The 27,177-nt window shown below is 51.9% G+C and overlaps 1 protein-coding gene across 1 annotated transcript; it reads right to left on the bottom strand.

The window, feature by feature from the left end:
• Window positions 1–1,874: 1,874 nt before the first annotated feature.
• On the bottom strand, window positions 1,875–26,883 carry C10H8orf74 (chromosome 10 C8orf74 homolog). Its single transcript, XM_068554037.1, has 4 exons — window positions 26,815–26,883; window positions 25,119–25,311; window positions 4,508–4,911; window positions 1,875–2,114 (listed from the first exon to the last, which is right to left on the bottom strand). Exons 1-4 carry the CDS (start codon window positions 26,860–26,862, stop codon window positions 1,875–1,877), a joined length of 885 nt encoding a protein of 294 aa, XP_068410138.1. The 5' UTR covers window positions 26,863–26,883.
• Between the last annotated feature and the right edge of the window lie 294 nt (window positions 26,884–27,177).

Below are 27,177 nucleotides of genomic sequence, written 5' to 3'. Positions count from 1 at the left end.
GGATGGTTGAGCCTCCCGCAACCTGGGGGAAGGACAGGGCAGGAGGGAGCTATCGACCCCTTTGCATGTCAGTGACACAGCCCAGCGTCAGCCAGGACTTCCAGTGGCTTCTGGGCACTAGAGCTGGTTCCCAGGCTGGCCAGGGCACCCAAGTCTCTTCTGCTCCAGATGGGGGTCCTCCAGCACATGGCCTGAGCTGGAGGGGTACCCACCCCACTTTCCCCCTCCACCTCCTACACACACACACACACACACACACACACACACACACACACAGACCACCCACACAGGCTGGGATCCTGGTCAGGCCTGGACCGGATAGGATGGCAGCTCTCACACTTCCATCGGGGCCGTAGTGGTTTCAGCCACACAGTAGACATGGATGTTGAAAAATGTTTGTGGAGTGAAGGATGAATCCATGAATGAATGAATGAATGAATGAATGAATAAAAACATTTAAGGAAAACCTGGGTCCTCCTTCCTCTGTCCAAAGAGACATGGGGAAGCCTAGCACACTTCTCAGGTACGGAACTCACTCTCTCTGCAGCAGCAAGGTAAGGTGGGCAGAAGAGTCTGGATTAGCCCTCCCAGAGGGGTCCCCTTCCCAGCCGGGGGTCCCCTGTCTCCTGGACTTCTTTCGGAGGCTCCAGGGCTGCTGACATGCCCGCTCCAGGGCTCCCTCGACCTAAATCCAGCCTGGCCTCCGAAAGCAGACCAACTCTGCCTGGAAACGTGTAAACCCAGGCACACCTTAGGGGCAAGACCCAGGGAGCAGCGGTGGCCCTGGGGAGCTGGGTGTGAGGGATGGGAGTCCTGCACAGTGGCCTGGCCCGGCGTGAGCAAGGACCACGCGCAGCAGACGGCCGGGGAGACAGAGCGGGTCTCTGGCCCGGCGAGAGGCAGCGAGTGGTACCGTCCTTTCTGCCCTGACCTCGGGGGCCACAGTCACCTGTCAGCTATATAGCTGCATTACTAAGCCAACAACCACAGGGTTTGTGAGGCTTTTTGCACGAGGCCCAGTGCTGCAGGGGAAGAAGCACAGATAAGGGTCCCACGGCCTGCGCTCCAGTCCTGATGCTTTCACTGCCTCACTCTACAGCTTTGAGGAGGTACTCAGCCCCCTCCAACCTTGAACCCCTTGAAAACCGAGAAGAGCCGACCGTGCTTCGTCTGTCCCTTAGGATGTTAACGTGGGAGAGGGGCCTTCCACACTAGCCAGCAGGCCTCCCACTTGACAGGAGAGAGACCTGGGCTCAGAGATGAAGGGACACGAGCAAGGTCACGCAGCCGACCAGCGGCAGAGCTGGGTTCAACGTCAGGTCTCTGACATCTAGGATGGCACCTGTTCCTCTGCTTCCGGCTAAACGCTGCGGATTCACACAGAAGGAAGAGTATTGCAGAGGCGTGGGCTCTGCGTCCTCCAGCAGGAGACCCGGCAGGCAGGGCAGGCTGCACGCGATGGATCGCCTTGTACAAACCTCCGAGAGGAAGGAGTCCCAGCACCTGTTTCCACCCGCTGTGCTGGCCGCAGGGCCTCCCTGGCATCCGGTGTTGCCCTCCCTCTTACCTGCTGAAACCCTCTGGGGGCTGTTCTGTCGTCCGTGTCTGAGCTCAGGCTTAGTCAATGATGTTTGCCTGGGCTTACAGGACAGCCCTCTCCTCCACACAAGGAAAATCCATTTGGGTTGGACTTTCAGGTGGTATAAGATGGTTTCCAGCGAGAAGACAGAGAAAATATGATGAGTGTTGTTTTGTTTCTTTTAATTGCTAGAAACCTCTGATCTATTGGGCGCTGAGCACATCACATAATCCTTTTCTATCTGTCAGTGGCTCTTCCTCAATCAGAGTCTTCAGACCGCCATCCCCGGGGCCTTCTACTTCTTCTTTGCTTTGGCTTTCCTTCCTTTGTTTGCTTTGTACAACTTAAGAGCTTCATCTTGGCCTGACTGGCCCGTGATGGGGAGCGGGGAAGGGGTGGGAGCGCTGAGGTTTAGAGTCTTCTTCTGTAGTTTCAGGTCCAAAATATCAAAGGTTATCTGTATCTCATACTGCAGCAGCTCCTTCAGGCATTCAATGTGGATATGAATGGCCTCGTTGATGAGATTTTCTAGCTCCTGAAAGAAAAGGAATGTGGCTGGTGAACAGGGCCTGGGGAAGGCTCAGGCTGTCTGCAGACAGAGTCCCACCGCAGTTGCCACTTCTCAACACAGCCGCCTCCTTTCTCAGTGTGCTGGGACCTTCCATTCCCCCCGAGACCGACTCTCCATCTGTCTCCACCCCACTCTGTGCCCTGGGAGGCTGACGTTTAAGGTCTGCATCAACCAGCTCTCCTTGACTTTTGGCTGCTGGCTGAGTTCAGCCAATGGGAGACCCTGGCAGGAGATCTGAGGGTGGGGAGAGGATGAAGTCTCTCACCTTCCTGCCAGCCAGCTGGGGTTGGACATGGCCATGGTCCTCTACCTGCAGCTGCAGTTCCCTCCCTGTGGCCCTCTCCTACAGCTCTCTTTTTGCTTCTTCCCTCTTTCCTTCAGGCGTACTGTGGCAATCACCCCATTGGAGTGGGTCATTTACTGTTCACACTGTTCTGGGCTCGGAGGCCAGCCCCATATCCCCTACTTTCTGGTTAAGTTCCAGTTTTTATTTTCTTTGGACCCTGCAGCATGGCATGCGGGATCTTAGGTCCCCGACCGGGGATCCAAACGGCACCCCCTGCAGTGGAAGCTCAGAGTCATAACTACTGGACCGCCAGGGAAGTCCCTGGTTAAGCTCCATGTGGATGCCAGCCCCCTTCCTTCCTCTTCTGCCCTCATCTCATTCTCACATCTCAAAGCTCCAGTTGCAGGCTTCATCAGAGGGGTCAGGGGAAATTGCTCAGAGAGTGGGTGTGTCCCCCAACTAGCCAGACTGGGCAAGCATGAAAACTCAGCCACCACGCGCCAGGTTAAACAGGAGACCCTCTCTTGTCATCGCAATCAGGATCACGGCATCATAAAATCCTGGCGACAGGGACCGTGTAACTGTGTTTCTCCAAGTTCCCTGCCCAAGCAACCAATCAGTGGCGGAGAGGTCACGCTTGTCCTGGGAGTGTCAGGGGACATACCTTGAGTATCTGGCTACCTACAAGTCATTGTTTTGAGACCTCATATTTTAACTTAGAATCCCACGCAAAATCTCACATTTGCCCTAGAAAAATAGTGTTCTTCCCCTAGGGCGTTGGGGACGATTGCGCTCCAAGAAGATGCACTATGTTTATCCTGCGGTGCTGAGTGTCCCCAGCTCAGGGGCACAGAGCGGAGGGGACTCTGGCCTACAAGCTCCACCTGGCAGGTACCAGCAGCCACGCAATGGAGGCCTGCAGGGGAGCTGGGGCGCAGGGGCAGGAGGGGAGGCGGCCCCTTCCACCCGCGGCCTCGCCCACGCCCACGTATCTTGGAAGGTCCCTGGAAGGAGGTGGAGACAAGCCGTTGCTTGTGTTCTGTCGGGTCCCCACTCACTGCATGAAGGGCAGCCGATGCGCTATTTACCGGGAAGGCTTAAACTTAGAAGAGTATCATTCGTTCCATTGTATTCATGGTTGTTTAGAGATTTCCCCAATGTTTTATGCATCTTTAAAGGAATGCTTCCCAAAGCCCCCCACTCTTTGGCTGACAATTCAGAACCAGAACGCTTTGGGAACGCAGAGTCCCTGAGACTCCCCGTCCCCACCCCAGCTCAAACCTCCCCAACACATGCACACATATATACACACACGCACATACTTGTCTCTGTGTTCAAAAACAAGCAACAGTGATGTTATCAGTGCCTACATATAGTTAAAAAATGAATTTAGACTCGGCCAGGCCCTCAAGGAGTTGGCTGCCCTGGGACCAAGCTCGTCGCCATTTATTGAAGAGCTGGTCGTCAGGGACTCTGGCTCCTGGAGCCCCAGTGGTCCTTAAGACCTGCCAAGAGGGCAGCCAGTTTCCTAGCTCCACACACACCCTTGGGCCACTGGCTCCACCCCTCCCCCACCTCATCACATCACCACCCTGAGCTGTCTGTCCCCTACGGCCCTTCCTTCATTCCCCACCCCCCCCCACCCCCCGCCCGGCCCAGGCGTCATCCATGGATGCTGGCTCTGCAGCAGACGAAGGGCACTGAGGAAATCTATGGTGGTTCGCAGCCTGGGGGGCTCTTTTGGCAGAATCTGCAGTGGAAAGGACTTGGACTTTGGGGTCAGCCAGACCTCAGTCCAAATGTAAACTCTACCACAGGCTAGCTCGGGGACCTTGGGCCAGGCGATTAAAGTCTCCGAGCCTCAGTGGTCGCATCACTAAAATGGGGCCATGAATTATACATCTCAGGGATGTTTCATGAAACGTGCACGCAAAGCCTGTCCCCTCCTGCCCCCTCCTGGGTGTGTGGACCTCTTGCGGACCTCAGGGTCCAGCCCAGGCGTCCTCTTGGTGGGAAGGGACGCTGGTGGGGGGCAGGCAAGCCTCCTCCCGCCCCGAGGACCCCACCTCACCTCTCTCTTCAGGGCCTGGCGCTGCCACCCGGGCAGCTCCGGGAGCACCTCCTGCAACAGATGCTGCTGCTGTAGTTGCAGGGCCTCCTTCAGCTGCAGCACGTAGGCCCGCGTCTGCACCTCGGCCGCGCTGAGCCCCACCACCTGCTGCCGGTGCTTCCAGACGGCCTGGTCCTTGCCCGCAGCCAGCGGGAGGGGCTGGGGCGGCACACACACCTCCAGATGAGTGACGGTCAGGTTGACGTCCTGGTCCTGGCCCAGGACGTACTGGTAGAGTTTGTAGTGGCGGATGAACGTGTTGTGGAAGTAGTCGCACTGGGCCAGCAGGTGGGTGGTGTTCAGCTGCCCCCGGTAATCTCTGAGCTTGTTCCCCAGGATTGTCACAGCCTCAGTGATGGAGCAGCCTGTGGGCGCAGAGGGGCCGGGCATCGAGTGTGCAAGGGGCGGAAGCTGCATTGACGGCTGATTGATACGGCCTTGGACCCCAGCGTCCACGTCCTACCGCTATTCTATGTCACCCTTTAGGAGGTCTTGAAAGCCATGGAGCGCATCGTGTTTCCCCTTTACCTGGGCTTCTGGGACGCTCAGAGGCAATTTTATGCAGTAGCTTACATTTATCCCATTTTCTCTGATACGGTTATCTCGTGCCTCGCCTATATTTTGACACATAAATCTTGTTTTAAAGACTTATTTCAGCTGTGCTTTATGTTGTTTCCACTTCAGACCCTTTGGGAAGGAGATGAGGGTATAAAAAAGGATTCTGAATCGAGTGGAGCATGAGAGACATTGTATTGGCGACTTGGGTCACAGAGTTAGGCAAGTGTTGTTTAGACCGCGCAAAGATCAATCAGCTCTGAGGGTAGCACTGGGCAACACTCCTTGGAGGGTAAACCGCCTTCTCCCATGTCCTCCCTTTCACGCCTCTTCCTCACAAGCCCGTCGGAAGCCCGGGGTAGGGGTGTGGTTGGAGCTGGGGCAGGACTCTCTCCAGCATATGATTGCGTCTTAAGACAGGGATGGTTCATTAAAGGGTCGCGGCTAAATGAGGTGCGTGTCCTGTGAACGGACCTCCGGCAGGGAGAGGGCAGGACAAGGGACAGAGAACGACCCTGGCCGCAGCACGAGGAGACCTGAGTCCTCACACGGATGCCATCCCCGGGGCGCACTGGGAACTCGGCCAACTCCCTCCCGCCCCCTGACTCAGTGTCAGCTCTTCAGATCAGGAGCTTGGGCACAGGCTTTCGGGGAGTCCACAACCCCGTCTACTGAAGGCAGAGCCCAGGCGTTGCACGCGGGGAGCCTGGCTTTCCTCCCGGGGTGGAGGCCAGCCCGCCCGCAGAACCCCGTCCTCATCTCCCCCCCGGGGGAGCCCCCCACGGGGCCCTGGTGGAGCCTCCCCGCCCCAGCCAGGGTGCCCCCTGCGCCTTCAGGAGGGGCTGTGTCAGCCTGGCCCACACCGTTTGTTTCTCAAACCCTTCTCACTCGCCACTGATTCTGTGTTCACTCTGTCCTCACTCTTGGCTCTGCCTGGGCCTGTTTACCTTAACTCTCCCCTGAGTCCTGAGAGGGTAGAGGTATCAGGGTCTTAGAGAAATGTTAGTACATGGAGCACTGCTCTGTCTTGAGTCTCGTTAGCAAGCGCTGGGAAGTGTCACTGGCATTTAGGCTTCAGTCTCCTGGGGGAGGGAAGGAGGGAGGCCTCTCCACCGTGCAGAACTAAAGGTTAGTGGGCTGTGCTTTCCCTTCCTTTCAAGGCAAATCAGCAGGCTCCGAGGCCCGAGATGGTGCTCTGTCTCAGGGTGGTGGAGGGGAGGGCGCTGGGCCCGGACGGCTGACACAGCTCTGTCCCTTCCCAGCTGTGACTCTTGGGCCTCCATTCCCTCACGTGTAAAATGGGGGGATAGTCATGTTTACTTTATAGGACTGTTGGGGGACCAAATAGGATGAAATGTCCAAGTGCCTTGCACAGAACCCACTACAAGGCAGTAATCAACGAATGCTGTAGGAAAAGAGGCATTTGTTTCTGTGCTGTGAGAAAAGTCTCTCCCGGCCACTTCTTTCCTTCTATCTTTTCATCTCTCCATTGGTCTGTTCATTCATCCATCCATCTCTCTATCCACCCATCCATTCACTCATCATCCATTCATCCATTTCTCCACCCAACCATCTCTCTATCCATCCATCCATCCATTACCATCTATCCACCCAATCATCCATCCATCCATCCATCATCCACCCATTCATCTATCCACCCATCCATCCATTATCCATCTACCCATCCATCTTTCCATCCATCCATCTATCATCCATCCATCCATCCATTACCATCTATCCACCCAATCATCCATCCATCCATCCATCATCCACCCATTCATCTATCCACCCATCCATCCATTATCCATCTACCCATCCATCTTTCCATCCATCCATCTTTCCATCCATCCATCAATCCATCCATCCAACCATCCAATCACTCATCATCCATTCATCCATCTCTCCATCCATCAACAATTTATTTGTCAAACTGTTACTGAGGGTCTATTAATTACTAGGCACTATGCTAGGTTCTAGCAATATTATCATGTGTCTTATCAGATGCAACTCTTGCCCTCAAAGTTCTCTCAGGAGAGATACACAAGCAAATGTTAATACACGTGTAAAGAGGAACAGAATCAGGTGACGAGGAGTGCTCAGTCGAGGATGGGGGTCTCCTGGAGAAGATGAGGCATGAGCGACATCGCAGAGGCTGAGTAGGACTGAGCCAGCAAAGACGGTGGGGGAGGCACGGCATGGGTACAGCACGAGTGAGATCAGAGGGGCAAGCAACCACATGGCATGGGTGGGGAACAAGACCGAGTTTGTCGTTGTTGGCACCTAAATGTAGAGGCAGAAAACGGCAAGCATTGAGTGGAGAGGTGGGAGGAAAGCACACGGGAGGGCCTTGAGTGCTGTGTTCAGAAGCCAGGGCTTTGTACTGCAGGCAGCGCAGGGCTTGCCCAGGGAGACTCTGGTTACCTGGTGGCCTGTGGGCAGACCGCGGCCCAGTCCGGACTGGAGTGCCAGGCCAGCAGGCGTGGGCAGAAGGGGCAGATTTGAGTGGCAGGACTGATGGCCGGATGTGGAGGGGGATAGAGGCCTGCCCGACTCCCAGGCTCTTCCTGGGGACCCTTGGGGAGCAGGGGCGGGGGACACCAAAAGAATATGATAAGCGTGGGACATTTACCTCTGTTGTGACCCCTGTCCTCAGAGACCTTCCAGTCTGTGGAAGAGGAGACTGTTGAACAGATGACATCCCCTCTTTGTTCTCAGCCCCCAGCTCAGGGCTCTGTGCTCAGTAGGGGCCGATAGGTATCCAGTGAGTAAATGAACAAATTCTGACATGTGAAGTGTGGTGAAGGAGCTGTTCATTTATCCCTTCAACAAATATTCATTAGGGGCCTTCCTTCCATGTGTCAAGAACTCATTTATGGTCCAGGAAGGTGGTGAAAGGCTGAGGGGAAACACACAGATAGTATAACCCTGCTCAGGGCTACGTAGGGCTGGGCAGGTGCACAGTAGAAAGAAGTGACTTTCTCAGGGAAATCGGGGAGCAGTTCCCTGAGGAAGTGGTGAAGGAGCTGAGATGGGGAGTGTCAGAGGAGTTACTGGGCAAAGAGAGGTGGAAAAGAATGAAAGCAGGCAGGGGAAATAGCCTGTGCAAAGGCCCTGTGGTTGGATAAAGCATGGCCCATTGGAGGAAATGAAAGGCTGGAGGTTGGGAGGTTGGCAGGCTAGAGAGCATTCGGTGGGTCCCACTGGTTCTCACAGGGGCCTCCCAGACCACTCCACCCCACACCACACCCTTATCAACTGGTTACCTTGCTGTATTAAGCAAAAGTTGAAAGTTAAATTTACTGAAAATCGTTTTTAAGAAATTAATTTTGTCCATTGTTTTGCCAGAAAAATAACAGTTTTGAATGACATTTTAAGATTTGATTGCATTGCTCTCATCATTATATATTTGTATAAATTCTTCTTTGCATATGTAATTTGACAATTTACGTACGTAAATAAGTCACATTAAAATTTACTCAGAAAGTATAGTTAAGTTCAACGTTGACAGCTTTTCAGTTTTTAATCTAACTTTAAAATGTTATTTAGTCATCTTTAACCTTGCATCGAATACAAAGAGTAAACTTTATATGTATAAAGCAGATATACATACAGTATATAATCAGACATACAGAATACCTAGGATATTAAAATTTGATAGCAGTGGGCAGTTAGGGAAAAACATCTAAAATGGCTTCTCAAAAGGATCCAGCAATCCCACTTCTAAGTATATACCCAAAGAAATGAAATCAGGATCTTGAAGAGATATCTGCACCCCCATGTTCGTGGCATTATTTACAAGAACCAAGATATGGAAACAGCCTAAGTGTCTGCCATGTCTGTAGACGAATGAATGGTTAAAGAAATTGTGATACACACACACACACACACACACACACAATGGAATACTATTCAGCCTTAAAAAAAGAAGGAAATCCTGTCATTGGCAACAACATGGATGGACCTGAAGGAGATTATGCTGATTGAAATAAGCAAGACACAGAAAGATAAATACTGTGTGATTCTACTTGTATGTGGAATCTGAAAAAGTGGAACTCGTAGAAGCAGAGGGGCAGGGGCAGGGATCCACACCTGGTTCCGAGTTTCTGGGAGGTAAGGCTGAAGTCTGGGGGACTGGGCTGGGGGACAGACGGCTTGAGGTCTTCAGTCTGCAGAGGGCGAGCTGTGTAGGTCGCATGAGAGAGCTGGACTTCATCACAGAAGCTGGGCTCTTGAACCGGAATTCACGAAACGCAAGGACATCCAAGGAAGGGCTTCAGGGCTGACCGGGACCCCGGAATTGCATCTAGAGTTTTGCATGCACATTTTTTCTGGGGAGAGTGCACATTAGAGAGAATCATCAAATTCCTAAAGGAAAGGTTAAGAATCTCAGCTCAGAGCTGCGGACCACTCAGAGGCATTAAGCTGAGAAGCGAGATGTCAGGCAGGTATTTCCGTAGGATAGTATGTGGAGGAAGGTGGGGACGGCCAGTGAAGGTGTCCCAGAGGGCAGGCAGCAGTGTGAGGTCATCGGTTTCTGGTAATCAAAGCTGGACTTGAGGCCTGTATGGAGGCAACTTTGTGTGAACTTGGTGAGGTGAATCATGGAAACTTCTCTGGGCTCTGAGGAACTGAATTTGCAGGAAGGCACCCTGCTCCTCTTCCCACCTGGCCAGGCAGCATGTGGGGCTGGGGTCACCTGCACCCTCCAGATATGGGCAGCCCCGGCTGCCTCGTTCGGCTAGGCCAACCCTGGTCTTCTCCACTAGGCCCTGGCAGCCATGCACGGAGTCCAGGTTTGAATCAAGAAGTGCGCGAGCCCCGTCGCGCTAACACCCACAGGTATCCCAGCTGCCTGTCATCCTAGAACACAAGTGTGGGCCTTGTCCCTGGTCAACAGGGAAGGACCCCTGGGCTGAATTCTAACTTTTAGCCCCAAGACACTCTTTGGACCAGTTTTGGTTTTCAGCAAAAATTGTCCCAAGCTGGCTCGCGAGACACACTTGGCCCCCAGACCACCCTCTATTTGTCACGGGTGAAGCCCCTGATGACTCAGAAAGCCAAGGATTAAGTCTCAGGGAGAAGCCTCTGGCTTCGGGAGGACAGATCTGTCCTTGCAAGTTGCTCTTCAATTACAGGGAGTGGCCTTCATTTGCATTGGCTGCTAGGAACTTCCTGAAGACGGTCCCCAAGGGCCTGGAGGCCAGCACCTGCACCGAGCACAGCGGAGGGGAGGAGGAGAGCGCGGGGCCAGAGCGTGGGTGGAATAGCCCAGTTGCTCCAGAATCAGGGCAAAAAGGCACTGGGCCTGGACCGGGCGCTCTGGGCTCCCTCCCTCCCATCCCTCACGGGCTGGGTCTGGGGCTGGGTGAGGGCGAGCACAGGGGCGCATCCTGGGGGGTTGGGAAAGGAGATGAGGGGCTGTTCCTTCGGGGTGGGTGAGGGGGAGGATCCAGCTGCCACTGGTGCCCCGTGACAAACCAGTTTGTTTGCCCCTGCCTTGGTTGTGAGGGGAGGAACCCAGTGAGGCTGCAGTCTGGCCCGGCTTACCCTTCCCAATACCCGAGCACCTATCAGGGCAGCCCGGGATGGTGGGAAAGGAAAGCCCACCCTCCACTTCACCCCCATCTGGGGTCCTGAATGCTGCTCCCTGCCCCCCTTTCTGCTCTTGAAAAGGTTCTGCCAAACTCATCTGCCCTTTGGCGCCGGTGCCAGCTCAGCAGAAAGGGTGTGTTTTCTTTGGGGGGGAGAGGACTCTTGTTCAGGGAGCTCCCTCTGTGGCCCGCATGCCCTGGGTCATCTCAGGCTCCGCCCAACTCCTCCCAGCAAGGTGAGCAGATGTAGCCACCATCCCCGCTTTACCTGTGAGAGAAACTGAGGCTCCAAGAGGTCAAGGGATTTGCTGCAGGGCATACAGCTGGTGAGTGGCAGAGCCAGAATTCCAACCCCAGCCTGACGGGGCAAGGCCCCTTTCAGCATCCAGATCCAAGAGGCTTGGGCTTGCTTTGTAGACTCTGGAGATGGACACTGGAAGGGCCCCCCAACCCTCTCGGTGACAGTTTTCCAAAGGTTGTTTTGCAACAGGTGTTACGTAAAAATGCATGGCCTTGAACACATGTTGGATCCAGGGAAATTAAACAGATGTCCTTAATATGCTAATGAGCTCAGCAAAATATGCTAATAGGCTCAGCAAACGGCCAAAAAGGGTTGAGCCTATGCAATGTTTCTTAGATTTAGTTGAGGCAAATACAGACAGACCTTGGAGATATTTCGGGTTCAGTTGCAGACCACTGCAATGAAGCGAATATTGCAATAAAGCGAGTCACCCGAATTTTTTGGTTTCCCAGTGCGTATGAAAGTTATATTTACACTATACTGTAGTCTCTTACGTGTGCAATAGCCCTATGTCTAAAAACCAATGTGCATACCTTAATTAGCAAATATTTTATTTCTAAAAAATGCTAACCATCATCTGAACCTTCAGCGAGTTGTAATCTTTTTGCTGGTGGAGAGTCTTGCCTGGATGTTGATGGCTGCTGACTGATCAGCCGTCTGACCACAGTACCAAGGATCTGGTCGTACTGCACCTTGCCAGCCACGGGCTCTGTTTTCAGGCACCATTCACAGTCACGGGGAGGCCCCCACTGAGCCCAGGGCAGCCCCTGGCCTGAAGATGGCCTTGACGCTGGGGCCGTCCCTTAGAGCTTGGTGTGGTTTTAAGAGCACAGCCTGGGGATTCAGACAGCTGGGGGCTCACAGCTTGCTTCTGCTTCTTAACCACTTGTGCGAGTTATTTTGGATCGCTGGGCATCAGTGTTCTCATCTGTGAAATGGAGGCAATAAAAGCATCTACCTCGTAGGGTTAAATGTGGGCATGTGTGACAGAGCTTTCCGAAGCGCCAGGTACACAGGGGCACTCAGTACATCACGTGGTTGTCATCACCGTCATCGTGAAGATTCTAGGCGTGGCGTCCAGCTCCCCGGGGACTGTGAGGTATTCTGGGATATATCTGGCTTTCCAGAGGATCCCGCATGCTCCGAGGGCAATGCGTTCCTAGAGCTTGGTTTTCCCTCAATCCACTCCCTCCTACGTCCTCACCTGGAAGCTCTCTCTACCTTGCTGGGGGTGGGTCATGGCATGCTGATGTGCTTTTTCTCCTGGCCACACTGGCTGCTGAGGTCAAAGGATGGCTGGGAGTTGGCTGTCCCCAGTTAGGGGGTTCCGAGGGTAGAGGAAGGGGCAACTCTTCTGGTGAGACCATTTACTGAGTGACCCAATAGTTCATAGCTCTCCCCAACAACTCTGGAGCGTTCTCTTCTCTCTCTCCCTGCTACTGTGAGCTCCTCGGTGGCAGGAACCTGCTCGAATGGACCAGATTTCCCAATTCCAGAGGATCTTTCCAAAAAACTCCGGACGTGTAGTTGTTGCCCAGTGTTCAGCTCTCAGTAAATGATAATACAACCAGCCTACCCTGGCATGCTACTTTACAGTTTTAAAGCATTTAATTATCCATCAATTTATTTAATTGGTCATAATCAACTTATAATAGAGGTAATTGCTGCCATTTAACAGATGAGTAAACTGACGCTTAGTGGACCTATGCAAAATCAGGACTCAAACCCAGATTCCCCAACTCCAAGGCGAGTATACCTCAGCTACTGAAGTATTTTTGAGGAGTGAACAGAAGGTGTGGAATGTACAGAACTACAGTACTTCCACTAGGGCTTTTTAATTTTAATTTTAATTTTATTGTGGTAAAATATACACGACATAAAATTTACCATTTTAACCATTTTTAAGTGCACAGTTCAGTGGCATTAAGTCCATTTGCATTGTTGTGCAGCCATCACCACCATCCATCTCCAGGACTTTTTTCATCTTGCAAAACTGAAACTCTCTCCCCATTAAACACTAACTCCCCATTTACCTTCTCCTTCCAGCCCCTAACAACTCTTGTTCTACTTTGTCTCTACAAATTTGATCACCCTAGGTACCTCATATAAATGGAATCACGCAGTATTTATCTTTGTGTGACTGGCTTCTCTCCTTCAGCAGAATGTCCTCAAGGTTCATCCATGTTGTAACATGTGTCAGAATTTCCTTCCTTTTGAAGGCTGAATAATATTCCATTGTATGTACAGACCATGTTTTGGTTATCCATTCATCTGTTGATGGGTTGCTTCTACTGTTTGGCTATTGTGAGTAATGCTGCCATGAACAAGGGTGTACAAATATCTGTTCCAGTCCCCGCTTTTACTTTTTTCAGGTATATGCCCAGAAGTGGAATTGCTGGATCATAGGGTAAGTGTACGTTTAATTTTTTGAGCAAGTACCCTGCTGTTTTCCCATTCACTAGGTTTTTTGTGTTTGTTTTAAAGATAAACCAATAGTCACGTTAAAGGAAAAATCTACCCACACATTAAGAGTTAGAAAGACTTTGTTGTCCTTTTAGAGATTTCCTCCCTGTTCACTTTCCTGGGACTCAAAGGGCAAACACAGGGTCGGGTATTTTAAAGACGGTCATGGGCTTTTGCCCAAGTTCTTGTCTTTGTCCATAGTGGTCCCCTGCCTTGTCTGCTTAGCAAATGCACCCCTCACCCCCATTCCTCAAGAAGTTGGCTAATGCTAAAGAGCTTTGGCAAGAAGGACTGCCAAAACTCTGGGGCCAGATGATCTCAAGGTTAATGCTGGTTTTGTTTTTTTACTGTGTGACGATTTGCAAGTTACCTAACCTCTCTGAACCTCAGTTGCATCATCACGAAATGGGGACAGTAGTACCCACCCAACAGAGCTTGGTGTGAACATTAAATGAGATGATCCACGTGGAGGGCTTGTACGTCAGGACTGCTGAGTGGATGTCCGCTCTTCTCCACGCCCTGGCGTGGTGCTCTGGCAATGCTTGCTGGAGGATGGCTGAGTGAGTGGAGCAGGATTAAGCTGATTTGGGAGGGTTCGGAGGTCAGAACGGGAGCCATCAGGCGGAAGGCTCAAAGAGACAGATTTCAGTTCAGAAGCAGGAAGAAATTTCTAGAAGCAAGAGCTTTATCAGCGGAGGAGTGAGGAGGCATTTAGCTGGGGAGAGAAATCCTGAATAACGTGTGTGTGTGTGTGTGGTGGTGGGAGGGGCCTTGGATCAGGTGACCTCTCGGGTCCTTTTGACTCTAAGAAGCCATGGTGATTTCCACTGAGCTGACAGTCCCCTGTAGCCACACCTAGGGCATCGTGGGTGCCCTCTGCGGCCATCTCACGTTTGGTGAGGGGCCTCTGACTTTGGATTTCATCATCATCCTCATCGTCATCATCCCCGAGATGAAAATGACCACGTAATCCCACCGTCTCAGGGACAGGGCGCTGTACTGAGACTAAAATTTGGCAACTTCTTACCCGTCCCTTGTCCCCTCTGCTGCTGGGGAACTCAGAGACCGACCAACACGTCCAGCCGACCGAGGAAGAACGTGGGAAGTTAGAGGGAGGACAGGGAGTCATTCCAAGGGGCCAGAGGTCTGGTCCCCAGGGCACCAGTACCATCTACCCACACTCGGGCACATCCACGCAAGAACACATTAGCCGACGGGCACAGCTCCCTCTCTGGGCTGGGCCTACGCCACCCGCCGCAGCGGAGCCATCCTGCTGGGCGCCAGGACCCCAGGCTCGTGCTGGGAGTGGCTCTGGGTGACCAAGTTAGGAGCTCAGTCCCCAGGTGTGCCGCCTGGCTTTCCAGGTGCTCAGCTCCCCCTCCTGCCAGCAGCCTCGTTCCACTCACCGCAGGGCTGGGGGCTCCTCAGGGTCTTACATGCCCTGTGCACAGATCCCTCAGGTTAAGATGGAAGGTCGCGTGGCCAGGGCTGGAGGCGGGAGGGCGGGGTACGGGGTGTGCTCTGCTGTCAGACAGACCTGGGTTCAAATCCTGACTCCACTTTGACCTGGGGCAAGCTAGTTAAACTCTCTGGGCCTCAGTTCCTTCATCTTTGAAATAATGCCCATGATGCAAGGTCGCGGTGGGGCTTACAGACGCTACATAGGGAAATGCCAGGATCTCTGTGCCCCCCTACGCAGCAGGGATAGACCCTCGGGGAAGGCTGGGGAAGGTTCCACGGCACGGTTTTGATTTCTGGCCGATTGACGGGCTCATTCTCACCTGGTGGGCTGTGACCCCACTCGGTGTCAGGGGCTGTGTTAACACAGGGCCCCCCACTCCCCCTCGCCTCCGCCCAATTCATATGCTGAAATCCTAAGCCCCAGCCCCTCAGCATGTGACTGAACTTGGAGATAGCGTCTTTACAGAGGGGATTAAGGTTAAATGAGGTCATGTGGGTGGCCCTAATCCAATATGACTGACGCGTTTATAAGAAGAGATTAGGACAAGACACACAGAAGAAAGGCCATGTGAAGTACAGAATGAGGAGACAGCCATCCACAAGCCAAGGAGAGAGGCCTTGGAAGAAAGCAACCTTGCTCACACCTTAATCTTGGACTTCCAACCTCCAGAACGATGAGAAAACACATTTCTGTAGTTGAAACTGCTCAGTCTGGGGAACTTGGTTATGGTAGCCTGAGCAAACGAATACGCTCAGGGAGGGATCTCTGGAATGAGAGCTGTACCTTTGCCCCAAGAGATGCTCTAAGATCTCAGTCAGCGGCTTCTGTGGAAACGTCCACTCTCCATCAGCAAAGTTGCCTCCAAAGGCCCCTCCTCCAGGTTTGGTCTGAGAGGCTTGGGGTTCGGGCTGCCCAGGAGAAAGCCGCTGGACAGGCAGCCTTTCCGGAAGATAGAAGGGCCCCTGCTCTCTGCGGGGCTGCTCCTGAATGGCTGGAAGCTCGCCAACGTGGGCAGATGCTTGGGGGCTGGCGGGGTGGCCCCGGGCATGGCCGGGAGTGCGCTGGCAGGGAGCTTGGGGGAGTCACTGCCTCCCTTCAGCCCCGGGCTGTCGGGGTCGGCTGGGGTGGCTGCCTTCCGTCCTACAGCTGCCTGGATGACATTTCCGGGAGAATCAGGAGTGGCCGTGGGTAGCAACTGCAGATGCCAGTGCCGTGACGCACTTCACTGGACACTCGCCTGGCCGCCTCGTGCCTCCACGGGCCGGTCATTGAGGCCCACTTCCTCCCAGACTCAGGATTTGGGGGCTAGGCCAGCAGGAGAGGGGTTCTCCCTAGCCCAGAAGTCCAGGTGCAGCACCAGAGAGAAGCCAGTGCCTGCCAGATGTCGAGGATGAGAAGCAGAAGCTGCAAAGTGGCTGAAGTGATGCTGGGCAGGTGGTCACAGGCCCCGGGCGAGCATCTGCGCTGGCTCGGGTGCCTCCGGCCTTGAGTGAAACCTGGGGGGGGGGGGGGAGGCTGCTCCCCACCCCCTTCCCCTGCTGCAATGTGCCTGTCGGAGATAAGAATCGTGGGGCTTCCCCGGGCGCCCTGAATCCCTGCAGCTCCCCGAGGCCCCCAGATGCCCCAGCATCTCTCTCCTCTCCTCCCCGGGACCCGAGGCAGGGTATGCAAGATCTGCCGCTTCCTGTGAATTCCTCCTACCGGGATGGAGCTGGCAGCCTTCTGTCCCTCTGTGTCCAGACTGGTGACTTCACCCTGGGCCCCAAGGACGCAGCAGGATGGGATCTGCCCGGGGCTTCCCAGAGGCTGGCAGAGGAGGTGCCAACTAAAGGACTGAGACCAGAACGTTCTGGTGAGCCATTTGCCAGCACGGAATCAGCTTATGCTTTTGAATAATGGGCCACGCTTTCCCTCCCGGTTCTGAGACTCGATTGGGCCAGGAGATAAGACGAGCTGGCGGCCGTCCTGGCAGAGCTCTGAATCATTGTTGTGCAAACATGACCCTCCTTAAAGGCTGTCTGCCAACTTTGTTACCTAGTATGCAAACAGAACTCAACCATCACTAGCCCTAGATTAACCCCCCCCCCCCAAAAAAAATTCATCCCTGGAGAAGCTACCTTCCAAGAAGAGGGACAGCCCACTGTGGACTTTAGCCGAAACAGAAGCTGGAAGGTGAGCTGGCCAGCCAGTGTGACCCCCGGCTGTCTGCATCCCACGGCCCACGACCTGTGATGGGTGGGATGTGCCTGGGGGAAGGGGCAGGCGGGACACGAGATGAGAAGGACCAGAGCTCCTCTGGGATCTGACCTTCCTGCCCCTGACGGCCGGGGTCCCCTAACAGGCGGAATGAAGAGACACCATCTCCTCATGCTGGTGGGCACTGGGCCCTCCTCACCAGTGTGCCTGAGGGCGGGGCAGCTGCATTAGGGGCCAGTCTGGACCTCCATTCTGCAGGCTCATGACTTGAACCCATCTGCAGTCCTGCCTGCAGGGGGAGGGAGAGACAAGAAATGGCCCAGACAACAAGACCCCGGGGCGGGGGGGGCAGCGTGCAGCAACCTCTGGTGCTGGACCACCAGCCTCTGCTGTGCGGCCTGCCTCACCTCCACGCCTGGTGGGAGCTAACCTTTGCCGAGCATTTCCTACATGCTTCCCACTCTATTATACTCTGCAGACCCTGTCTCTTTAGTTTTTCCAAACGCCCTATGAGTTGGAACTATTATGGCCCTATTTTAGAGGTAAGGAACGGAAGGCACAGAGAGGTAAAGTACTGCTCTCAAGGTTGCACAGTAATGTGTTTGAGGCAGACTTGAATCCAGGTCTACTGACTGCAGAGTTTGGTGCCTGATTGCTCGGCTATGCGGCCTTTAGCCTGGCCCAGGCTGGGCCTGGAGCTGATGCACGGTGAGGAGGAGCATCTGGGGGAGAAAGGAGGTGCCCGCTGAAATTCCACCCCCGCCTCTGAGGAGTGATGCGCTTGTTCACGCTCTTGTGAGTGGGAGGCAGTGTGGGCGTGGCTCTGCGGGGCGACGTCGGGCCAGTCTGGCCGCTTCCTGCAGCAGCAGGCGTCATCCTGATGGCACCGTGGCGGGGCCTGAGGTGCGTGGGCCTAGCTCAGGAGGCCGGGTTCTCGGGTGGCTCTCCCCTGCTGCACCCACACTCTGCACCCTCCAAGCCCAGAGTCAGCTGGAGTCGGCACTCACAGCGGGTCCGTTAGCCGGGGGTGGAGCCGGGACCGTCTTATCTGCCTCTTTTCTTGCAGCCCCACTTCGGGGACGAGTCTGCAGTTTGCTTTGCCTCCAGGCCCCCTGCTCCCTGCCCGTTGTCCTGCCCCGCTCCCTGCGACACATCTGAGGAGAAAGGGCCTCGGGACCATCTCTGCTGCTCTTGAGAAGGGGCTGGGGTGACTCCTGGACGTTTGCAGGCTGATGTGAAGCGGGATCTGCATAAAGCACGGCCGGCCAGCCACACCTGATCGATCAGGCCACCTCGGAATCACATCACGCCCCCTCGCATCTCTGGGTCTTTGTCCCTGTGGTCCCTCCTGAAACTAAAGGCCGGTCCTCACTGAGCGCTGACCAGGCACCAAGCGCTGTGCTGTGGGCTTCATCGTCATAACCTCGGTCCTATGAAGTGGGCGCTCTTGTTTTTCTCCTTCTCTCGATGTGTAATTAGAGGCTCAGAGGTGGTGTGGCTGCCCAGGACCTCATGCCCTGCGAGGGACTGAACTAGGATTTGAGTCTTCTCTCCAGGTTTGGAGCCTCCAGATGGATGCTATCTTCAGCACGTCCAATTTCAGGCACTGGGAGCCCACCCAAGAGCTTCTTCCTACTTGATGTTTGTACCAGCCATGTTTCACAAATTTGGAGCTGGTTTAAAAGTAACGGGAAAATCTTGTAAGCTGGATGTCCCAGGATCAAGAGTTAAAAGACGCCAGAAGGGGAATTCCCTGGTGGTCCGCTGGTTAAGATTCTGTGCTCTCACTGCCAAGGGCTCGGGTTCAATCCCTGGCTGGGGAACTAAGATCTCACAAGCCAACAACGGGCCAACACTGACAAGACGGAATCAGTGGGGATGATTGTAAAGTCCTGCATGTGCATTCAACATTGCCATGTGCAAGGGCAGGATTGGGAAAATGGCTAGGGATGGTGCACTGCCTGCCCAATATGATTGTGACGTTGATGCTGATGAAGAAAATATACCCATGGGCTATATGAATAGGACCATCATAACCAGGACAAGGGTGATGGTAAAATCCCGGATCACTTCACTGATCAAATCGCAGGTGGTATTGTGTTGGATCTGGATGCCATATTTTAAGAATGATATTGACAAACACAAGGATGCCCGGGGAAGGGCAGAAAGAGAGGGGGGACGGGGTGGGGAGGTGGGGTGGAGGGGTCTATGGAAATGATGCAGCGTTAAGAATGACAAAGACAGGAAATAGTCCAGGGGAAGATTCTGAGCAAGGGAGGTTGCCCAGTGTCTTCAGTCAAAAGCTAATGTGCCTTGGGCCTTCTCTCACCTTCCGAGATGGCCCACACTCTGTCTCTGGAGTGTGTTTCTCTGTGAATAAACCTTCTTTCTCTTTAAAAAAAAAAAATGATAAAAGGCACTTGGGGCTGTCCAGTCGACATGTGAAGATATAATGGTCAGAGTATATGAAGCCCGTTCAGTATCTGCAGGGCCAGCCCCCTGCTTCTAGAGGACAGACTTTGGGCGTGTGCGTAGAAGGTGCGGAAGACGGGTGTAACTAGACATAAGGAGGAATTCCTAATAATGAGAGTGGTTGTATAAAGGAATGAATTGCCTCAGAAGGAGGGAGCTCCCCATCGCTTGGAGTGCCAGCAAAGGCTGGGAAAACCTCGCTGGCTGGTTGAGGGGTGTCCCTGCAGTAAAGGGAATTAAGTTTCCTAATCACCACGTCTCCTAGCAACTCTAAGGTTGAAGTCTACCAGGCATAGATAGGCTGCACTGGTAAGGTATGTGATGGCCAGAAATACTGAAAGCGCCAGTGCAACCTAATCTCCTCATGAAGCGGGGTTTGCATCATCATCAACTGCTTTTCAAGGGCTCAGCCTGTGGAAGGCTCTGATGGAAACGTGAAAGAGTCCGAGTTCCCACCTGCTTGGGGCTGCCATTCTTCTCCTGCTCGTCAGTGTTTGTTCTGGCCACGAGCCACTGCAGAGCTCAAACAACAGGGCTGAACTCTGGTACCCAGGCGTTGCTGTGAGCAGCGGGGAGCGGGACCCGGAGGGATGCCAAGAAGGCCCCCAGGGGGCAGGGGGTGTCTAGGGTGGGATGAAATTTCCCAAGGATCCCTGAAACCAGCCCATGAGCATTGCCATGTCTTGCTTAAGCCTTCAGGCTGGGACCACTGGGTTGGAACGCTGGCCTGGAGGAGAGACATGGAAGGGCACCCGGGCAGCTCAAGAAATAAAAAAAGGCTGGTGCAAGTGCACATAATATGTGTGGTAGGAACACTGAGTGGCTTGAAGCCGAGGAGTGATGGGATTTTATTTGTGTCTGAAAAAAATCATGGTGCAGTTTGGCGAATGGGTGCAGAAATACAAGATGTGAAAGCAGTGGACTGGTTAAGAGATGGTGGTGGGTTAGAAAGGGTGGTGGATGAGGAGGTGGCGAAAAGTGGTGAGACTGGACGTTCAGGTGCTGCTGATAGGACAGGTGGGTGAGCTCTGGGTGCATCTGGGACAAGGCATTGTGAGTCCTGTTTGCTTGGCAGCTGTTTACGATCTTGGTCAGAAGGCCAGTGGAGGACCTCAAATTATAGATTGCAAAACTTTCATACTAAAAAAATTTTTCAAAATAGAAAAGTTTCCCCAAAAGTACATAAGGCAGTGTGATATTGGCAAAACAATAGACAAATAGACCAATGGAGCAGAATAGAGCCCAGAAATAGACCCATGCAAATATAGGTGACTGATCTTTGACAAAGGAGTGAAGGCAGTACAGTGGCGTAAAGACAATCTTCAACAAGTGGTGCTAGAGCAAGTGGACATCCACATGTAAACAAACAACAACAAAAGAATCGACACAGACCTTACACCCTTCATAATCATTAACTCAAAACGGATCACAGATCTAAATGTAAAATACAAAACTATCAAACGTCTAGAAGATAACAGGAGGAAATCTAGATGACCTTGGGTTTGGCAATGACTTTTCATATACAACACCCAAAGCATGATACATGAAAGAAGAATTGATAATCTGGACTTCATGAAAATTAAGAAGTTCCACTCTGCAAAAGACAGTGTCAAGAGAATGAGAAGACAAGCCACAGACTGGGAGAAAATACTTGCAAAAGACACACCTAATGAAGGACTCTTATGCAAAATATACAAAGAACACCTAAAATTCGACAATAAGAAAAAAACCTGACTGAGAAAAAGGGTAAAAATCTTAACAGACATCTCACAGAAGAAGATATACAGATGGCAAATAAGCTTATGAAAAGATGCTTCACATCATATGTCACCAGGGAAACGTAAGTTAAAACAATGAGAGACCACAACATGCCTATTGGAATGGCCAGAATCCAGAACACTGACAACACCAAAACCTGGCAAGGATGTAGAGCAACAGGAACTCTCATTCATGGCTGGTGGGGGTGCAAAATGGTGCAGCCACGTGGGAAGACAGTTTGGTGCTTTCTTACAAAACTAAACATACTCTTACCATATGATCCAGCAATTACCCTCCTTGCTATTTACCTAAGGAGTTGAAAACGTACGTTCACACAAAAACTTACAGATATTTCTTGCAGCTTTATTCATAAGTGCCAAAAGTTGGAAGTAACCAAGATATCCTTCAGTAGATGAATGGATACATAAACTGTGATATATCTAGACAGTGGAAAATTATTCAGCCCTTATATCTAGACATTGGAATATTATTCAGCCCTTAAAAGAAAGTAGCTATCAAGCCTTGTAAAGACATGTAGGAAACTAAAATGCATATTACTTGTGAAAGAAGTCAGTCTGAAAAGGCTACAGACTGTATGATTCCAACTATATGACATCCTGGAAAGGCAATTCTACAGAGACGTAGAAAGATCTACTTTCTGCTCATTGAGGGGGAGGGAAGGATGAAGAGGTGGAGCACAGAGAATTTCTAGGGTAGTGAAACCATTCTGTATATTTTAATGGTGGATACACACCATGATACATTTGTCAAAACCCTTAGAATGCATGACACCAAGCAGGAACCTTAATGTAGACTATGGACTTCGCGTGATAATCGTGTATCAGCGTAGGTTCACGGACTGTAACAGATGCACCCGCTCTGTGGAGGGTGACATTGACGACGGGGGAGGCTGCGAGTGTGTGGAGACAGGGTTTCTGTGAGAAATCTCTGTACTTTCTGCTCTATTTTGCTGTGAACTTAAAACTGCCCTAAAAAATAAAGTCTATTGAAAAAAAAACAGCCTGAAACCATAAAACTCCTAGAAGAAAACAGTGAAATCTCCTTGACGTTGATCTTAACAATGATTTTTGGGGGGGTATGACACCAAAAGTAAAGGCAACAAAAGCAAAAATCAACAGGTGGGACTACATCACATTAAAGCTTCTGCACAGCAAAAGAAATGATCAACAAAATTAAAAGGCATCCTACAGAATGTGAAGAAATATCTGCGAACCATTTGTCCAATAAGGGGTTAGTATCCAAAATATGTCAAGAACTCATACAACTCAGCAGCAAACACCCGAATAGTAAAATATTAAAAATAAAATAATAAAAATGGGGAAAGTATCTGAATACGCATTTTCCCATAGAAGACATACAGATGGCCAGCAGGTACCTGAAAAGGTGCTCAACATCACTAATCGTAAGGGAATGCAAATCAAAACCACAAAGAGATCTCACTTCATACCTATTAGAATAGGTATCCTCAAAAAAACAAGAGATAACAAGTCCTGGACAGGATGTGGGAAAAAGGGCATCCTTGTGCACTGTTGGTGGGAATGTAAATTGATACAGCCACTATGGAGAACAGTATGGAGGTTCCTTAAAAAACTAAAAGTAGAACTACCACATGATACAGCAAACCCACTTCTGGGTATATATTCAAAGGAAATGAAATCACTCTTGAAGAGATATCTGACCCCCACGTTCATTGCAGCATTATTCACAATAGCCAAGGTATGGAAACAACCCTTGGATCCATTGACAGACGAATGGATAAAGAAAACGTGAATATATACTATATATGTGTGTGTATATGTATATGTGTGTGTACACACACACACACACACACACAGGAATATTATTCAGCCATAAAGGAAGGAAATCCTACCATTTGTGAACACATGATGAACTTTGAGGGCATTATGGTATGGGAGAAAAGTCAGAGAAAGACAACTATTGTATGATCTCACTTATATGTGGAATCTAAAAAAACTGAACTCATGGAAATAGAGAAGAGTTAGGTGGTTGCCAGAAGCATGGGTTGGGATGTGGGCAAAATGGGTGAAGGTGGCCAAAGGTACAAACTTCCAGTTATAAGATAATTAAGTCCTGGGGATATGATGTACAGCATGGTGATTATAATTAACAATTCCGTATTGTATATTTGAAAGTTGCCAAGAGAGTAGGCCTTAAAAGTTCTCATCACAAGAAAAAAAATTGTAAGTAGGTGAGGTGATGCTCGTTAAACTTATTGTGGTAATTATTTCGCAATATATTCATTTATCAAGTCATGTTGCATACCTTAAACTTATACAGTATTGTGTGTCAAGTGTATCTCAATGAAGCTAGAAAAAAATAGTACAAAGAAAAATTTCCCAAGCTACTTAAAGAATAAGTGATCCACCTAATGCCCCACCCTCCAGGATCCTTTTGTGTGCATTTCCTCACACGAGCACACTCATAACCACAACCACCAGAATCCGGAGTGCACCCTCGACACATCACTACTGCCCAATCCCCAGACCAGACCCAAGTTTCTCCAGCTGCCCCAATAACATTCTTTACAGCAAAAGGACCCAAATTGGGACCACCTGCTGTGTTTAGTGGCCACGTCGCCTCCGTGTCTTTCAGTTTGGAACAGTTCCTCTATCTTTCCTTGGTTCTCAAGACCTTAATGCTTTGAAGCTTACAGGAGAGGGACTTTGTGTAGTGCCCCTAATTGGGAGTGTTTTTTTTTTTATGACATCATGTTCTGAGTCTTTGCTAGAACCATCACAGAAGGAGGCTGGCTAATTCTTTTGCATCCCGTCAAGCGGCAGAGTATTCTGTGTCCTCTTACGGATGGATCATTTGATTAAGGAGGTGTCTGCCAGGCTACCTCACTGTAAAAGCATTCTTTTCCCCTTTGCAATCAGTGAGGTTGTTGTGGGGAGGTTCTTGGGAAGTGAGTAAATAGCCCATTTCCCATCAAGCATTCACCCACTGGTTTTAGCACCTACTGATGATCCTTGGCTGAGTATTACTACGATGGTGGCCATGGATTTGTTTAATGGATGAACCGGCATCTCAGAGCCTAAGGGGTGGACAGAGGTGGCCACATCCCCTTGTGCCATGGATCACGGGGAGAGATGTTTACCCTCCTCTCCTGAAGCCCAACACAGGGTAGGGGTGGGAGAGATGCTCCCTCCATAACTTGACTGTGGTTCCCCCATCCCTGCCAGCAAGCTGACGCCTGTAGAGGATTCCCTCAAGACACTCAGCAGAGCAAAAACTGATGCTGGGAACAATTTGCAGTCTCTCAGGAGTACAGTGAAAAGTCAATGAAGGGCTTTAAGCAGAACAGTGACACATTTATGTTAAGCAGAAACAAAACAAAATTTCTAAATTATGGTCCCTCCTTCCCTCTTTTCTAAAACAAAAATTAACTTCCCTCTGAGCCTGCTCTCAACTAGCTGCCCCAGAGGTATGGGTCTAATGATGAAGTTTATACTAAAGTGTAAATGACTGACTGAAAAGCAAACACCCCTGGTTGCTTTGTGAACAGCTTGGCGTGGTGCGAGAGTTTCCACCAGGGAGATCAGGGATAAGACTCAGCAAGGACATTCTGTTTGCTCCACTTTCCAGAAAATCTGGACAGGGACCCTCTTTGTGAGCATACGAGGAGGCTAAATGCCAGGGAAAGAGAGGAAGGGGCTCCAGGCTTCTCGGAGAGCTCCTGGGGTTGTGTGCCCTCCCCAAGCCTCGCTGACTCCTGCCCTGGATGCCCCGTACCTTTGGTTTCCTTGAGCAGCTCTTCTGTGAACTTGACCACCTGGGCCACCTCTACCCAGGGGAAGCCTTTGCCCACAGCGAAGATGATACTTTCGTAGAGGGTGTCCAGCAGGATGCTTCTGCGGGAGTCTCTGAGCTCGTCAAACTCTTCCCAGTTGAGCAGTCTCCGTAGGTGCTCCCGACCTTCTGGTTTCTGCAGGGCATGATATACGAGGGGTGGAGGATGAGACTGAGGAATCAAGATGCCAACGTCACTGGGCAAAACACTACTGGGGGCCCAGCATATGCTCTCCAGCATCCTGAAGAGTGACCCAGAATGGGGGTATGCTTGGGCAGAGTTCATCTTTCATTTCTGGTCAGGTTTCCCTCACCTTTCTAGCACTGCTCCTTCCTCTGGGCATTCTCATGCTAGCTGCTGCAGTTCCAGGTTTCTACACCTCCAGCAGGCCTCAAGTCCTGGATTATTATGATCCTTGCTTCCCCTTCCCTCAAACAAAATTTGACATTCCTCTGAGACGACTCCCAACTAACTGCTCCAGAGATGGTGATCCGATCATGAAATTCATACTAAAGTGTAAATGACTGGCCAAGAAGAGGTTTGGAGATGCAATGCTTTAGCAGAGAAACGTGTCTTGCTTGGTGAAGCTAGGCGATAGAGACTGGTCAGGGTACATCTTATTCCCCTCTATAGGTTAGGATTCATTTTACTTGAGAGTTCGCCTGGCCCTTCCAGAAAGGTTCTTAGAGATCACCAGCACATGTAGGAGAATCAAGTGCCTTTCAAGGAGGGGGTAAGAAAAGGTGTGGCATGAAGTGGGCAACCACCAAACATAGGAGCTCCCCTGGGGTGAGGGGAGGGGGAACTGACAGAAGACGGTGCCCGAGTAAGGCCCAGAGCCTTGTCTCAGCCCCTGGTCACTCCTCTCTCCTCCCCTGCAGCCCTTTTAGATCCCTAGGTTGGCACCTGATGGGACAGCTGGCTGGAAGATCCAGGGAAGGTGGTGAAATCACAGGTGCTGGGGAGGGGCCATCCCCAGCAGCTTGAGGCTGCCGGTCAGAGGCTGACCTGTGCACATAGCTGGCCTGGGGTCTTCTTGCCTGAGGTCTGCAGCAGAGCCCTGACACCCCTCTGTGGACAGCTAAGAGGCCTGAGCCCTGCAGGCTGGATTCTCTTCACTCCGCAGGTGCCCACCTTGCTCATGTCTTCCGGCCTCAGAAATGGTTCTGAGAAACCGTCAAAATCTGCCCCCTTCTTTGCCCTAGAGACACAGACCCCACCCTCTACCACACACACAATCACACACACACTCCCTCCACACGTTGGTGTACAATCCCAGAGGGCTCACAGGGCCCTGGGGCTCCTGGTGAAGGTGGCACCCCTGTGACCAGCCCCTGGGGCCTCCCGGACCCTCCTTGGAGTGAAGGTGGGCACAGTGCCTCCATGCCCACCTCCTCTGTCCCTCCACGCGGGCTCTGCTGCATCAGGGACTGTCACTGCAGGCCCGGAAAATAGCCCCAAGCTCCAAGGGCTGGGAAGACTTTGGCCTGGCATCCCCCGGGCACACACCCGTGGCGGGCGGGCCTCAGAGCTGGCGTGCTGGGACAGGAGAACTGTCCAGGGGTCCCTCGGAGGACACACCTCACTCTTAGATCAATCTGAGCACACTTCCTTTGAAAAGTCACGTGTTCTCTTCACCTGAAATTGGAAGACTTTTTTCACTCCCTGGGGTGTCAGGAGTGCCATGGCCTCTACATCCAGTTGCTAGGAGACCTAGCCAGGACTGACTCAGAGCTTCAGGAACGCTGGGCTGAGGGTGCCTGCTTTGTGAGGTCACGAAGACCCACTTTGAGGTGCCTCTCCCAGGCTCCTTCCTCCCGCCCCTGCTCTCCAGCTGGCTCTGGGTCTCAGCTCCCCACACCTGCTCAGCGACCTGGAACCCTTTCCTGTCTCCAGCCTCCCCCTCACAAACTGTTCTCCTTCAGGCAGTGAGCCTTCTCAGGCTTTGCTGTACACACACACACACACACACACACACACACACACACACGGTCCCCCATG

Source organism: Eschrichtius robustus, chromosome 10 (genome assembly GCF_028021215.1).
Source record: "Eschrichtius robustus isolate mEscRob2 chromosome 10, mEscRob2.pri, whole genome shotgun sequence".
Taxonomy (NCBI): Eukaryota; Metazoa; Chordata; class Mammalia; order Artiodactyla; family Eschrichtiidae; genus Eschrichtius; species Eschrichtius robustus.
The sequence above is the reverse complement of the archived record's forward strand: the minus strand, read 5'-3'. Positions and strand labels throughout refer to the sequence as shown.